Source organism: Carcharhinus amblyrhynchos, chromosome X (genome assembly GCF_965287045.1).
Source record: "Carcharhinus amblyrhynchos chromosome X, sCarAmb.v2.hapA, whole genome shotgun sequence".
Taxonomy (NCBI): Eukaryota; Metazoa; Chordata; class Chondrichthyes; order Carcharhiniformes; family Carcharhinidae; genus Carcharhinus; species Carcharhinus amblyrhynchos.
Window position 1 is genome coordinate 17,039,184 of NC_137359.1, and position 14,173 is coordinate 17,053,356.

Below are 14,173 nucleotides of genomic sequence, written 5' to 3' on the forward strand. Positions count from 1 at the left end.
GTTCTGGAGGGATTTGAAAACAAGCAAAAAGGATTTTAAAATAAAGGTGCCGTTGAACTGGTTGTTAGTGAAGGTTAGCAAAACGGGTGATGGGTGAATCAGATTCGGAGCAAATGAAGAAACAGGCAGCAGAGTTTTGGATGAGCACAATTTTACGTGAGGTGGAAGTGGAAGTCAGCCAGGCTGCCTCGGAATAGTCTAGAGCTAATCTGCCAAGATGAGCTGAGGCAGGATTGAAGGAAGAGCAGGGGGTGGTGCTGTATTCAGCAGGTATGCTGTTTAACCTTTCAGCTGAAGGAAAGATATGTTCCACATCAACTTAATCTCCTCCTGAACCGGTGAAACATTATCCATCTCCCGCATCAGCCATCCTGTAGCATCTGAGTAAGAATATCAGATAAATGCTACTATAAATTTGGGGTAGATTAGTACTCCAAGCCCCTGTCCATTGTAAGTGATTTCAGACTGCTTGTAATAGAGTGGAGACATTTGTATCAGGGGTTCTAACCCAGGTTCCAGAGGTGTAAGAGTAGGATATGGCCCACAATATATCTATTCCCTGACTACTGCTTTGAACTTATTTCAATATTAATTCAATTTTATGTAGGGCACGTGGAAGTAGTTTGTTTTCTTCTTGATGGCTGTCGTGTAAATCCTTTCTGCAAGGACAGGTGAGTGAGAAATCTCTATTTTATTTATTAGTCACAAGTAGGCTCACATTAACACTGCAATGAAATTACTGTGAAAAATCCCCTAGCCGCCACACTCGGTGCCTGTTTGGGTACACTGAGGGAAAATTTTAGCATGGCCAATGCACCTAACCAGTATGTCTTTCAAACTGTGGGAGGAAACCCACGCAGACACAGGGAGAAAGTGCAGACTCCACACAGACAGTGACCCAAGCCAGGAATCGAACCCAGGTCCCTGGCGCTGAGAGTCAGACAGTGCTAACCACTGTGCCACCCATAAATCTCAGAAGCTGAGGAAGATATGATATTTGAATAGTACTTCAGGCTCAACATGAAATGTTTCCATTTCCAACTTTACGACCAGTCTACCATAGAGATGGACATTGGTGATCTTCTAGTTATTTGAAGTTCTTTTTGCTCCTAAATTGGAACTGGGGGGTTATAGATCAGTGGGTGAGATGGAGAGTGTGATAAGAGTGTACTGGACAGTGCCAGGACCTTCAAACCCACCAGCTGAGGGTGAGTGGGCAAATTGGCTGACTGGCAACGAGGAATGTCGGAAGAGAACTTGCCTGTGCATAATTACTGAGATTCCAAGCGCCTGAATCTTGTGCAGGATCCTGCCATTCTGGCCAGTGGGATAAGTGCTGCTCACCATCGTATTTAGTTTCAAAATGGGAGAATTCCAGCCGATACTTTTCTTGAAAGCACCACTACAATTATTCACGGGGATCAGGGTTTAGCAAGATTTTCAGAAGGTGTTTGACAAGATGCCTCACAAGAGGTTATTCCAGAAGGTCAGGGGCATGGAGTTGGGGGTAGGGTGTTAGCGTGGATAGAGGATTGGCTGTCAAATAGGAGGCAGAGAGTGGGGGTCAATGGGTGCTATTCGGATTGGCAGATGGTGACTAGTGGAGTGCCCCAGGGGTCGGTGCTGGGGCCTCAGGTATTCACTATCTATATAGATGATCTGGAGGAGGGGGCTGAGTGTAGGGTGTCGAAATTTGCTGATGACACCAAGATTGGTGGAACGGCAGATTGTGCGGAGGGTGTGGAGAGTCTGCAGAAGGATCTAGATAGGCTGGGCGAATGGGCCAGGAACTGGCAAATGGAATTTAATGTTGGCAAATGTGAGGTTGTCCACTTTGGTAGGAATAATGGTAGGAAGGACTATTACTTACGTGGTGAAAAACTGCAGCATGAGACGGTGCAGAGGGACCTTGGGGTCCTTGTGCATGAGTCGCAAAAACCCAGCCTGCAGGTGCAGCAGGTCGTCAGGAAGGCGAATGGGATGCTGGCCTTCATAGCGAGGGGGATTGAATATAAAAGTAGGGAGGTCATGCTGCAGCTGTATAGGGTACTGGTGAGGCCGCAGCTGGAGTACTGTGTGCAGTTTTGGGTCGCCACACTTACGCAAGGATATTTTGGCCTTGGAGGGAGTGCAGAGGAGGTTTACTAGGCTGATTCCGGAGTTGAGGGGGTTGAACTATGAGGAGAGGCTGGATAAACTAGGCTTGTACTCGTTAGAGTTTAGAAGAATGAGGGGAGATCTCATTGAGACATATAAGATGTTGAATGGGATGGATAGGATAGAGGTGGAGAGGCTCTTCCTGCTCAGTAGGGACAGTAGGACTAGGGGGCACAGCCTCAAGATAAAGGGGGGGCGGTTTAGAACGGAGTTGAGGAGGAACTTCTTCACTCAAAGGGTGGTGAATCTCTGGAATTCTCTGCCCGTTGAGGTGGTGGAGGCTGCCTCGCTAAATATTTTTAAGACGCGGGTTGATGGGTTTTTGATAGGCAAGGGGATTAAGGGTTATGGGGAGAGGGCGGGAATGTGGAACTGAGCCACGACAGATCAGCCATGATCTTATTGAATGGCGGGGCAGGTTCGAGGGGCTAGATGGCCTACTCCTGCTCCTATTTCTTATGTTCTTATGATTCAGCACTCCAGTTATCCCAGCAGCTTCAGTGCCAATGTTTCATATCTCTCCTATCATTGTGACATTGGACCACCTTAAATGAGAAACTCCCTTTAAGGATAATACAGCAGAAGAGGGTCACCTGGCTTGAGGGATCAACTGGGACAAAGAATGGCTAACCATCCCAGGAGGTGGAGCTCTCTTTTTGGCAGAGAGCACGTAGTAGACATGTAGGGACTGGGGCAACCAGGTTGCTAGCCTCTGTACACATTTTCCTTGTTAATAAAGGCCCTTTGTATTTCTGACAAAGTCTGTAACATGCATTATTACACTATCCAACTCCAAAATTGCTCTCTCAATGCGCGTCAGAGAATTGTAACCCCAGTAAGTTTTGACTTGTCTTCGATTATTCTTTCACCTGTCCATAGATGGGGTAACACTCCTCTGGATGATGCAATTCACTTCAACCATCATCACGTTGCAAAGCTGCTAAGGAACTACCAGATGTCTTACTCCCTGCCAGAGACAGCAGAGAGTGACAGTGAGGATATAGTCAACGAAAATGCAGGAGAGAGCGGCAATAGACCACCAACTTCTCTAGTCACAAAAGCCTGAAAGTCAGTCCTGGTTCTCATGTATCATTTTGTGATGTAGGTGTCTAGTTATGCAACAGCAATGCGTCATCCTGCTATAATGACAAGAACTTGTAGTTTCACAACCCAACTTGCCTTACTGAAAGCTGCAAATCCATATTTACACTAATAAATACACTAGTTTGATTAGCTAGTTGGTTGACTACCAGAAATCTCCACTCTGCCATAATTGTATCCAAACCAAACTGCTGACAATGAATTTACAACAGGCCAAAATCCACATTAAATTCTCAACAAACCAAAATAAATCAGTAAGAGTTGATTAAACCCTCCAGTCATTAAATAGAGGCAGGAACATACAAAGGACACAAGTTGAAAAATATTACACTTGTTTTCCTGAAGATGCTCCCCAACCCTGTGGTTTTAAAGATTCCCATGTAACTGATACAACAGCTATATTGGGCATATCATCATCTTGAAACTAACGAAACTTGTTGATTAGTAATGTTATAGTATCTTCATCTTATATTGGGATTTCTGGGGAAGGGCGATGATAGAATTACATATCAAGTTTGAGAGTGATGTGGTTAAATCTGAAACTAGGCATTTAAAAAGTAATTTAGAGTGATCAATGAATATACATTCTTTGAGGAATAGAAATATCACTTCAAGTGGAATAGCTGTGAAGTGGAGGATAGTATTAGATTAAAAGACTCTACAATATTTGCCAAAGAGTAGCTAGCCTGAGGATTGGGAGGGTTTTTAAAATTAGCAAAAGATGACCTGAAAATTGATAGGAAGAGGAAATAGAATTTGAGAATAAACTAACAAGATATACAAAAGCAGATAAGATTTTACAAGTCTAGCATAGACTTGATGGGCAAAATGGCTCCTCTTGTACCATAAATGACTGTTATACTGGGGTGGACAAGGTGAGGTCACAGAACACCAGGTTATAATCCAACAGGTTTATTTGAAATCACAAGCTTTGAGTGCTGCTCCTTCATTAAGTATAACTTCATCCAATGAAGGAGCAACACTCCATCACTCTCCATCCCACCCACTCCTACACTGGTGTTGTGTGACCTCTCATAAATGACTATGACCTAACCATCTACAACTGATATTAATATCAACACCAAGAAAAATGAGTTTCTTGCATATGCTACATCAAGACTTAGAATGATGTTTAGTTTCAATTTAGTAATGTTGTACTTATATATTATGAATTATGATGACCATCTCTCTAGCAACTGATGGAATGTCTGTACATTTGAGTTGGTGACGTGTCACTATCTAACAGTGACAAACTCTGGGCATTATCCAGTGTTTTAGTTTGCTATTTATTTTGTCGTGATGCAATAAAAATACAATATATAAAGACAAGTGATTGTGTTGTTCCAAATCATTAGGCCTGCAATTAGTCAAGGCAAATATTACAGCTTAATAATCACTACAAGGGATCATTTTACTTTTACATGACAGGATTTTAGACTATGAGCCAAGATCTAGAAGACAAGAAAAGCAAACCTGAAGCAAGACCAAATATTAGGGGTTGGACCCCCACACAACATGTTTTCTGGCAGACAACTCAGCCTACTGAGGCTGTTTTGCATTGCCTGCCTATCCTGCCATTGGGGAACCCACCTTGGAGGAGGGGAGGTGGGGAAGAAATGGGGGTGCTTTCAGTGGGACTGGAAGATCCTACCAGGTCAGAAGGGCCAAAAAAAAATTGCTTTAGGTATGTATGCTGCAGAGCGGTTGATAAGAGATGTTCTGTGGGGGGCGGTGGGCAGCAGGTCAGGGTTGAATAGTGGTGGTGTGGGGAAAGATTAATATTCTGGAGTTTTGCTCTGCCATTGAAAATCAGAGTAATGTTCTGTATAAACAATCCTTAGGTGATTAAATTAGTGCATGGAAACCAGGAAAGTGTAGATTGTAGAATAGGCTGTGGAAACAGACCATCTACCAGTACCTTCTCTCAGTGACCAATCTGTAATTGACTTTAGGATATGACCACTTAAAATAATTTCCCAAAAGGAATCACCCAAGCAGTGACTTTACAAGGGACAGCTCCATTTTGTCAGTGCTTCAGACTACATGTAGCTCTGAAGTCACATGGATTCAAAATGTTAACTGTTTCTCTCCAAAAATGCAGTCAGACCCACTGAATTTTCCAGCATTTTGTTTTAGTTACATGTCGATATCACAATTAACTAGTGCAGTATTTATAACATCAAGCCCCACACCTCTCCTGAGCAAATTGTCTTGGTTCAAGCTTTATTTCACATTGACGGGACCAGCTTTTGCTGAGGATATTATGACACTTATAGCATGGGCCTTAGGCAAATATATACCCAACAGACCGCCCTCCCATCCTGAATAACCAGACTGTGAAACAGGAAGAAGCTAAAACAAGGTACCTGCTTGGTATTGTGTAATTTCTGGATCCCAATAGGAATAATTGAAATGATATTTCAAAGTTCCATGCAAGTTGTTTTACCTTTTTATTGATAAAATTGTTTAAAAATCTCAGAAGCAATGCAATATCCAATAAAGGCAAAAACATACAAACCAGTTCATGGCATCATTTGTTATTGTAAGAACATAAAACTATTAAGCCTGGTCTTGAGTCAATTAACAGTACATACGCACCAAAGATGCAGAGAGGTTATCTCCAGAAAGTCAGGCTTGTTCCTGGTTGCTGTGAACTGTTAGACATTTTGCATGCACAGTAGTGATTTTAAGCTATAACAGATGTAATTATTCTAGTTCTAGTGACAAGGAGCTGTCCAGTACATGGAGGAAGAAACAGTCCTGAATATTGTTATTTTCTCCTCCATTCTTTCCCAGATGACTCATCTGAAGATTGCAACTGAAGCATTTAGAAGTTTAACAGAGCAGTCAAGACCTAAATTGGAAGTTAGGTCTGCAGTGAACCCAAAATATCTTGTGTATTAGGTGGAGGAGAGCCATGTTGAGTGGTTACAAGGACAGCTTCTTGATCCAGATCTCCATTCAAGATATAAAAATCTTAAGCAGCATCAACTATACGAAGTAATGAAACTGATGGGAGATATAATACACAAAATGGATAGGTAGTCAGATGAGTGCACAGCTGTCGGCTATCTTAAGGGACATTATAACGAACAGTAAGATTTATAAGAACATAAGAAATAGGAGCAGGAGTAGGCCATCTAGCCCTTCGAGCCTGCCCCGCCATTCAATAAGATCATGGCTGATCTGTTGTGGCTCAGTTCCACTTTCCCGCCCTCTCCCCATAACCCTTAATCCCCTCTCTTATCAAGAACCCATCAACCCGCTTCTTAAAAATATTTAGCGAGGCAGCCTCCACCACTTCAACGGGCAGAGAATTCCAGAGATTCACCACCCTTTATCTGTGATATAGAAGAAAAACAAACCACAGTATGAACCAAACTTCAAATACATTGCTTGTGTTCCATCTCAATTACACAACTGATTCATGGTTAAAATGAGACGACTATTTGATAGGTGTTTATGAACAGAATGCAAATTGTGCGGCAGTCACACACACAAGACTTCAATTTTCCATTTTTCTTCACACCTCCCCCCCCCCCCCCAAGCAAACATTTCACAAAAATAGCCCTAGCTCACGAGATATATCCATCTGTTTTTCAGAAAAAAGGATAATCTTCCTGAGTCTCTTTCTTGGTTCAGTGTTCTATATCTCTATTACTGACGTGTATACAGGCACTTTTGGACTTCCTCTCACAAGGCAGTGCACAGGAACATTGGGCTGAACATCTTTGTGCTGTAGGATTGGATGATTTACGTACTGCTCTCAATGCATTTGGAATGACCCTGGATTATTGTTGAGAAACTCTGGTCATTTTTAGAGAACGAATGTACAACTATTCAGCAAGTCAGCACTATGAAAATAAATAAAAAAAGAACTTTCCTAATTCTTCCAGTACTCAAACAGCAAGGAGGACAAAAAGTCTATATAGCTGTCGCCTACTTTCTGTCAAAGTCCTTTCTCTATTTACCTATCTCACAAAATGTCAGAAAGTATAAAATTTGTGGAGAGAAGTGTTCCAGCCATTTCTTCCAGTTGGACAATAAGCCCATTCTAAGATACATGGAAGATAAAATAAAAAGTGGCACAGTAGTTAAGCATTGCTACTTTACAGTACCAGGGTCCAATTCCCTGTTTGGGTCACTGTGTGGAGCTTGCACATTCTCCCCATGTTTGCATGGGTTTCCTCCCACAGTTGGGTGGATTGGCCATGCTAAAATTGCCCCTTAGTGTCAGGAGGTAAATGCATGGGGTTATGGGGATAGTGCCCGAGTGGGATGGTGGTCAGTGTTGACTCAATGGGCTGAATGGCCTCCTTCTGCACTGTAGGGATTCTATGATCTAAAAAGGAAAGAAGAAAACAGGTCTCTAAAAATATGCTCCTTCAAGTTAAAAACTTAAAGCTATGATGGCTTGTTGAGCATTACATTTTTGTCTGCTCCTAAAAATTCTTAGATTCAAATATACTCCACAGCTACAAGATTACTTTGAAAAAGCAAAAGGAAACACTTCCACTATGCTATTATTAGCTTATGTTGAAAGGAGGGCTTCCAGAATTCTCTAATTTCTTTTTAAAATCCAAAATGGCAGCACACCATTAACTATTTCAGTAAAATGCAGGATCCTTCTTCCAACATGCTAGCAACAGCACAGCAGGATAAGCAATAGTTACACATCAAGTAGTTTTAATTTTACCCTTATTATTATAAACCAGTGCTGATGTGCACAGCGATTATTCACTCAAATTGTTACCTATTGGCATAAAACAAACTTTTGGGAGTAAATCCAAGGAAACTGTAATTGTGATGTTTGAATGAGACAGGTTTTTTGAATGCTCTGCTCTTACATGAATAGTCATGCAAGATCTTTTATATTCACTCAGGCAGGCAGATGGGGCCTCAGTTTAACAATCATTCAAAAGAGAGTGCAGCATTCCCTCAACCTAGACTGTATGTTCAACTCCTGAAGTGGAACTCAAATTCACCCATACCATGCTTGGAAGCACGGCCGAACCAACAAGAGAGTGAAAATTAAAACTAAGGTGGTGATAAATTAAGAATTTCAAAGAGTGGGCAAAAGCTAAGGGACCCCACAATGCAGGCAAACATCCCAATGTGGCCACAACAAAGGCAGCAACATATCTCTCTTCCTCAAGAGTGAACAATCACAATAGTGGACTAGGGTAACTAATGTTCCTCACTTGCCTAGTTCTAAAGTGCTGTAATCTAGGTGATGGCAGCATTTTTGAAAATTTGGTCACATGAGCGGAATAGACGATTTCAAACCTGGAGGTGATCATTTAATGTTGCAAGGCAAGGTGTTGTTGGGGGCGGGGGGGGATGGAAAGAGAGGAAGGAATTGGTAAAGACAAATAATAGTAAGGTTAGTGTTGTTAGGGTTTAGGAGTGAGCAGAAATAGTGATGATCTGGCCTCTTCCTTTTTCCAGCAAAGGAATGGTTTGTGATTTATATACTACACCATCCCCAAAATATTGTGGGACAACATGGACTACAGCACTGATGTGTCCTCTCCTAGTCAGTTAGCCAGTAAGCAAGTTTCCTTGGGGGTGACACAGCTCACCTTCTTCCCTCCAATTTCCTACATTTCAAGACATAGTTTGAAAGACTAGCAGAAAACTATCACCAGTTGCATCATCAGTATTGGTTTGTTTTCACACACATACACTATTGCAGTTTAACAACAAGTTTTGCTGTTTAAATTCAGAGTTTAATCTTAGAATGAAAAAAGAAAGATAATTCTATGAAGTGCACAGAGTAACAAAAGTTGACATGGAGTCCATGTCCTAGAAACTATGACATTGAAGATTTATTTGCATCCAAAACTTGAGATCCCTCAAATGTATCATTTCATCATGCGCTCGAAGTCAGAGGATCTGTTCTGAGAAATTCCATTAAATCTGTAGGGGGAAACAAGAATAGAAATGAAGTGAGAAGTGATGGAAAGGAAACGGTCATTACAGAGCTGTCATGGTCAAAGATTCACAAACACAAACCTGGGAGGAGACTGTCCATTGCAGTCATGTCCCATTGTTTGAGGCTTGACAAAACGGAGGCAAATTTGGCACAGGACAGCCATGTATTTTTACACTTCACTGCTCATACATACATTTAAGCAAGGGACTTTTAAAGTATTTTTCCCAAACATAAACAAGCACCAAACTCTCTGCTGCACTCCACCCACATAAATGATGTGCTTACAAAGGAAAGGAATGAGGCCGGCTCCTGGAGCTCTTACTTCAGTCTTCAAGTGTCAGCATCATGCATTTACAGCTCAGGCATGCCATATTTAGATACAATGCAAAGCTTCCTCTATGTCATTATGCTCCAAAGACACCCCCTCATTGCACTGCATCATTTTCCATCTCACCCACCCTGTGATCTGCATCTGAGTTTACCCATTTAGTACTAAATGAGGATTCATTTTGTCTGATCAAAAAGGGTCCACACAATTTTCACACTTATTTTTTAAAAAAAGCCCTTGTGGTTACACTGACTTTGCCAGTTGCTTTAACATCAAAAAGACAACAAAAACATCCCTCCCCAAAAGAATTATAAATACAGCAAACTAACTTGGCCAATTTTTGCACCGCAAGCAGTGGCTTTGGTCACTAACTGATCCAAAAGATGGGTGAAGGGGAGCACAATGATTCTCCAATTCTAAAATGCACAGCATGGTACAGGAATGAAGCAATTAAACATTTAAAGACATTATGAAAAACAGTAGAAAGACAAGACAGAATCTACCTTGGTAAGTTTTCATAGGAATATGGTCCCACTTCATTGATTCTGGAGGAACACATACTAAGTGTCACAAACATTGCAATACTGGTCTCCCCAATTTGAGATTATGAAAAGCTCCAGATCAGCTGGAAAGTGGACTTGCTTGTTGGAATACACGTTAGATAGAGCTTTAACAATACTCTACAGCATGTGGAGGGGGGAAGAATGTAATCTTAAAATGAGTTCAAAAGAAAGCAAAAAGGTCCCATAAAAACCTGATTCTCTCCCACCACCGCCCCCAACTCCAGCTTCAAGACAGACTGAGGCAGGATAATTTCCTCAATTAAAAATGCCTACCTTAGTTTTTTTTTGGGGAGGGGGGTGTGGAAAGAGAGAGGAGAGAAAGACTGGAGGAGTCACACTCACAAAACAACAAATTACACGGTGTTAATGCAGGATCTAAACAAGACATGAGCTTGTCAAAAAAAGTCAGCAAACAATGTTACCTGATAATTCAATGTCACCCGATAATTCAATGTCCTCCAGATTACATGCATCCATTAGTTCATCAGTAGAAAGATCAGTGGATGGTCTACAAGGAAGAATGGGATAGGGTGCAGAGGGACAAAGCAGAGAAATCTCTCAAATCCAAATAAATTTTCTTCACAACTTTAATGCCGTTGTTTTATATCACAATCCAAGAGGAGGAAACCTGGGAGATATTGGAGGGGATTTTCCCATAGTGCAGCAGGCCGGGAGAATCTCTCAGTGGCCAGATTTCGCACGTGTTTCCCTCGCGACAGTCTTCCCAGCGGCTTCTGCTCCACACCAGAGATTGGTGGGGAGCCGCATATACTGTGCGACTGTTAATTGCAATGCAACTTCAATGCCATTAGCAGACCCAGGACTGAAGCCCTCATTCCTCTCCAGGCCAGGAGTATTTCATTCCTGTGGGGTTTACAGCTCCACATTTTTGGGGAGGTGTCGGCGTGGACCCTACTGGAGAAGAGTTTGTGGGGTTTGGCGGTTGGGGGGGGAATGACTGAGGCTCCCCAGAGGGTCAGGTGCCAGCTGTGCACCCTGGCAATGCCCAAGGGGCAAAGTGCCAATGCCCAGGGCCACCTTGGTACTGCCCACTGAGCATGCAGTGTCCCACTCAGCATGCTGATTTCAGCCTTTCCAGCAGGATAGGCCCTACCCACTGATTATATGCCAGTGGCCTCTGCAGTGAACAGCATCGAAGATTCTTCTTGACACCTCTATTGAAAAAGCCAGCATGAATTTTGGGAGAATTCCACCCATTATCTCCTCAGGGATACTCTGACTTGGTCTAAAGACAATAGGTTCAAACCTCAATCCAGAATTTGAGCACAAAGATCATGGTTTACACTTCAGTGCGGCATTCTATGTGCTGCATTGTCAGAGGTATCATCCTATGAAAGAAATGTTAAACAATGGCTTGGATTGTTCTGACAGATACTGAAGATCCCTACTATTTCTAGAAGTCCCCCCGTTGTCCTTCCTCAACCAGCAGAATGAAGAGATTTCGTAGTCATCTCACTGTATATGATAGTCGCACAGCAAACAAAATGGCTGCTGCAGTGGGGAATCATGGGATGTAAGACAATATGGGCAACCATGGGAATTTATAATATACAGGCTGGGGCGTACAAACATTAAATAGCTGATAATTATAATTTGTTAAAGTACTATGAGGCATTGAGTTGTTCTCAAGATAAACCTGAAACAAGACATAACACAGGGAATGAGTAGCCACAGCTAAATAACTTTGGAATAATTAAGTAGGTGAACTTGAAGCGTGGATTGGTACTTGAGACTACAATGCCGTGGCCATTGCTTTTGACATGGTTGGAACAGGGACAGGAATGATTGTTGGCAGTTCCAGGGTATAGATGTTTCAGTAAGAGTAGGGAAGGTGGTAAAAGGAGGTGGAGGAGTAGCATTGTTAATCAAGGATAGTTTAACGGCTGCTGAAAGGCATTTCGAGGGCAATCTGCCTACTGAGGTAATATAGGCTGAAATTAGAAATAGGAAAGGATCAGTCACGTTGTTAGGAGTTTTCTATAGGCCTCCAAAATAGTAATAGAAACGTGGAGGAGGAAATGGCAAAGCAGATTATGGATAGGTGTGGAGGTCGCAGGGTAGTTATCATGGGTGACTTCAACTTTCCAAATATTGATTGGAACCTTTATAGGTCGAATGGGACACTTTTTGTACAGTGTGTGCAGGAGGGTTCACTGACACTATGTGGATAAGCCAACAGGTGGGGCCACATTGGACCTGGTACTGGGTAACGAACCAGGCCAAGTGTAAGATTTGTTTGTGGGAGAACACTTTGGAGATAGTGACCACAATTCGGTGTCTTTCATTATTGCAATGGAGGTCACACGGCAGGGCAAGGTTTATAATTGGGGCAGCAGTAATTATGATGTGATCAGACAAGAATTGGGGAGCATAAGATGGGAACAGAAACTGTCAGGTATGGGCACAAACAAAAAGTGGAGCTTTTTCAGGGAACAAATACTGCATGTCCTTGATAGGTATGTCCCTGTCAGGCAGGGAGGAAATGGCCGAGTGAGGGAACCATGGTTCACAAAGGAGGTTGAATGTCTTGTCAAGAGGAAAAAGGAAGCATGTGCAAGGATGAAAAAACAAGGTTCAGTTGGGTCACTTGAGGGTTACAACGTAGCTAGGAATGAGTTTAAAGGGCTTAGGATAGCTAAGAGGGAGCATGAGAAGTCCTTGGCGAGTTAGATGAAGGAAAGCCCCAAGGCTTTTTACTCTTATGCGAGAAATAAAATGACTAGGGTGAGGTTAGGGCCAAAGATAGTAGCGGAAATTTGTGCATGGAGTCAGAAGATATAGGTGAGGCGTTGAATGAATACTTTTCTTCAGTGTTCACTAAGGAGAGGGGCCATGTTTCGAGGATGTGTGCGAGATATAGGCTGACAGGATGGAGGAGGTAGCTATTCTGAGGGAAGATGTATTAGCAATTTTGAAAAACTTGAGGGTCGATAAGTCCCCTGGGCCAGATTGGATACATCCGAGGATACTTTGGGAGGTAAGGGAAGAGACTGTGGAGCCTTTAGCTTTGATCTTTGGGTCCTCACCGTCCACAGGGATTGTGCCAGAGGACTGGAGAGTGGCGAATGTCGTTCCTCTCTTCAAGAAAGGAAATAGGAATGACCCTGCTAATTATAAGCCAGTTAGTCTTACTTTGGTCGTCGGTAAGTTAATGGAAAGGGTCCTGAGGGATAGGAATTATGACCATTTGGAAAACTGCAGTTTAATCCGGGATAGTCAGCATGGATTCGGAGGGGCAAGTCCTGCCTCACAAATTTGATTGAATTCTTTCAGGAAGTAAGTGTGTAGATGAGGGTAGAGCATTTAACGTTGTATACATGGATTTTAGTAAGGAGTTTGATAAAGTTCCCCATGGTAGGCTCATGAAGAAAGCAAGGAGGTGTGGGATAGAAGGAAATTTGGCAGATTGGATAAGTAACGGGCTGTCTCATAGAAGACAGAGGGTGGTGATGGAGGGAAAATTTTCAGACTGGAGGCCAGTTACCAGCGGTGCACCACAGGGGATCAGTGCTGGGTCCTCCGCTATTTGTGATTTTTAATCAATGACTTGGAGGAGGGGGCCAATGGGTGGGTCAGTAAATTTGCTGATGACACCAAGATTGGTGGAGTAGTGGATGAGGTGGAGGGTTCTTGTAGGCTGCAAAGAGACATTGATAGGATGCAGAGCTGGACTGAAAAGTGGCAGATGGAGTTTAACCCTGATAAGTGCAAGGTGATTCATTTTAGTAGGACAAACTTGAATGCAGATTACAGGGTCAATGGCAGGGTTCAGAGGAATGTGGAGGAACAGAGAGATCTTGGGGTTCATATCCACAGATCTCTGAAGGTTGCCACTCAAGTGGATAGAGCCATGAAGGCGGCTTATAGTGTGTTAGCGTTTATTAACAGGGGGTTTGAGTTTAGGAGTTGAGGTTATGCTGCAATTTTACCAGACCTTGGTGGGACCACATTTGGAATAGTGTGTTCAGTTCTGGTTACCTCACTATAAGAAGGATGTGGAAGCATTGGAGAGAGTGCAGAGGAGATTTACCAGGATGCTGCCTGGCTTGGAGGGTAGGTCTTATGAGG

At 42.6% G+C, this 14,173-nt stretch overlaps 2 protein-coding genes across 6 annotated transcripts in view; one reads left to right on the top strand and one right to left on the bottom strand.

Annotated features, from left to right (window-relative positions):
* The window catches only part of LOC145361991 (glutaminase liver isoform, mitochondrial-like), a 67,346-nt gene extending 62,802 nt beyond the window's left edge, over positions 1–4,544 (top strand). For both annotated transcript variants that reach the window (XM_080217996.1, XM_080217997.1), the window contains exons 17-18: positions 608–671; positions 3,037–4,544. In XM_080217996.1, the coding sequence (XP_080074122.1) occupies positions 608–671; positions 3,037–3,223 (251 nt within the window). In that variant the 3' untranslated portion in view covers positions 3,224–4,544. The remainder of the gene's footprint in view (positions 1–607; positions 672–3,036) is intronic.
* Positions 4,545–6,787: 2,243 nt separating this feature from the next.
* LOC145361846 (signal transducer and activator of transcription 1-like) overlaps positions 6,788–14,173 on the bottom strand; it is a 55,316-nt gene continuing 47,930 nt past the window's right edge. For 3 of the 4 annotated variants that reach the window (XM_080217815.1, XM_080217817.1, XM_080217814.1), the window contains 3 exons: positions 10,525–10,592; positions 10,025–10,066; positions 6,788–9,177 (listed from right to left, as the gene is read on the bottom strand). In XM_080217815.1, the coding sequence (XP_080073941.1) occupies positions 9,131–9,177; positions 10,025–10,066; positions 10,525–10,592 (157 nt within the window). In that variant the 3' untranslated portion in view covers positions 6,788–9,130. The remainder of the gene's footprint in view (positions 9,178–10,024; positions 10,067–10,524; positions 10,593–14,173) is intronic. The other variant, XM_080217816.1, reaches the window with a different exon arrangement.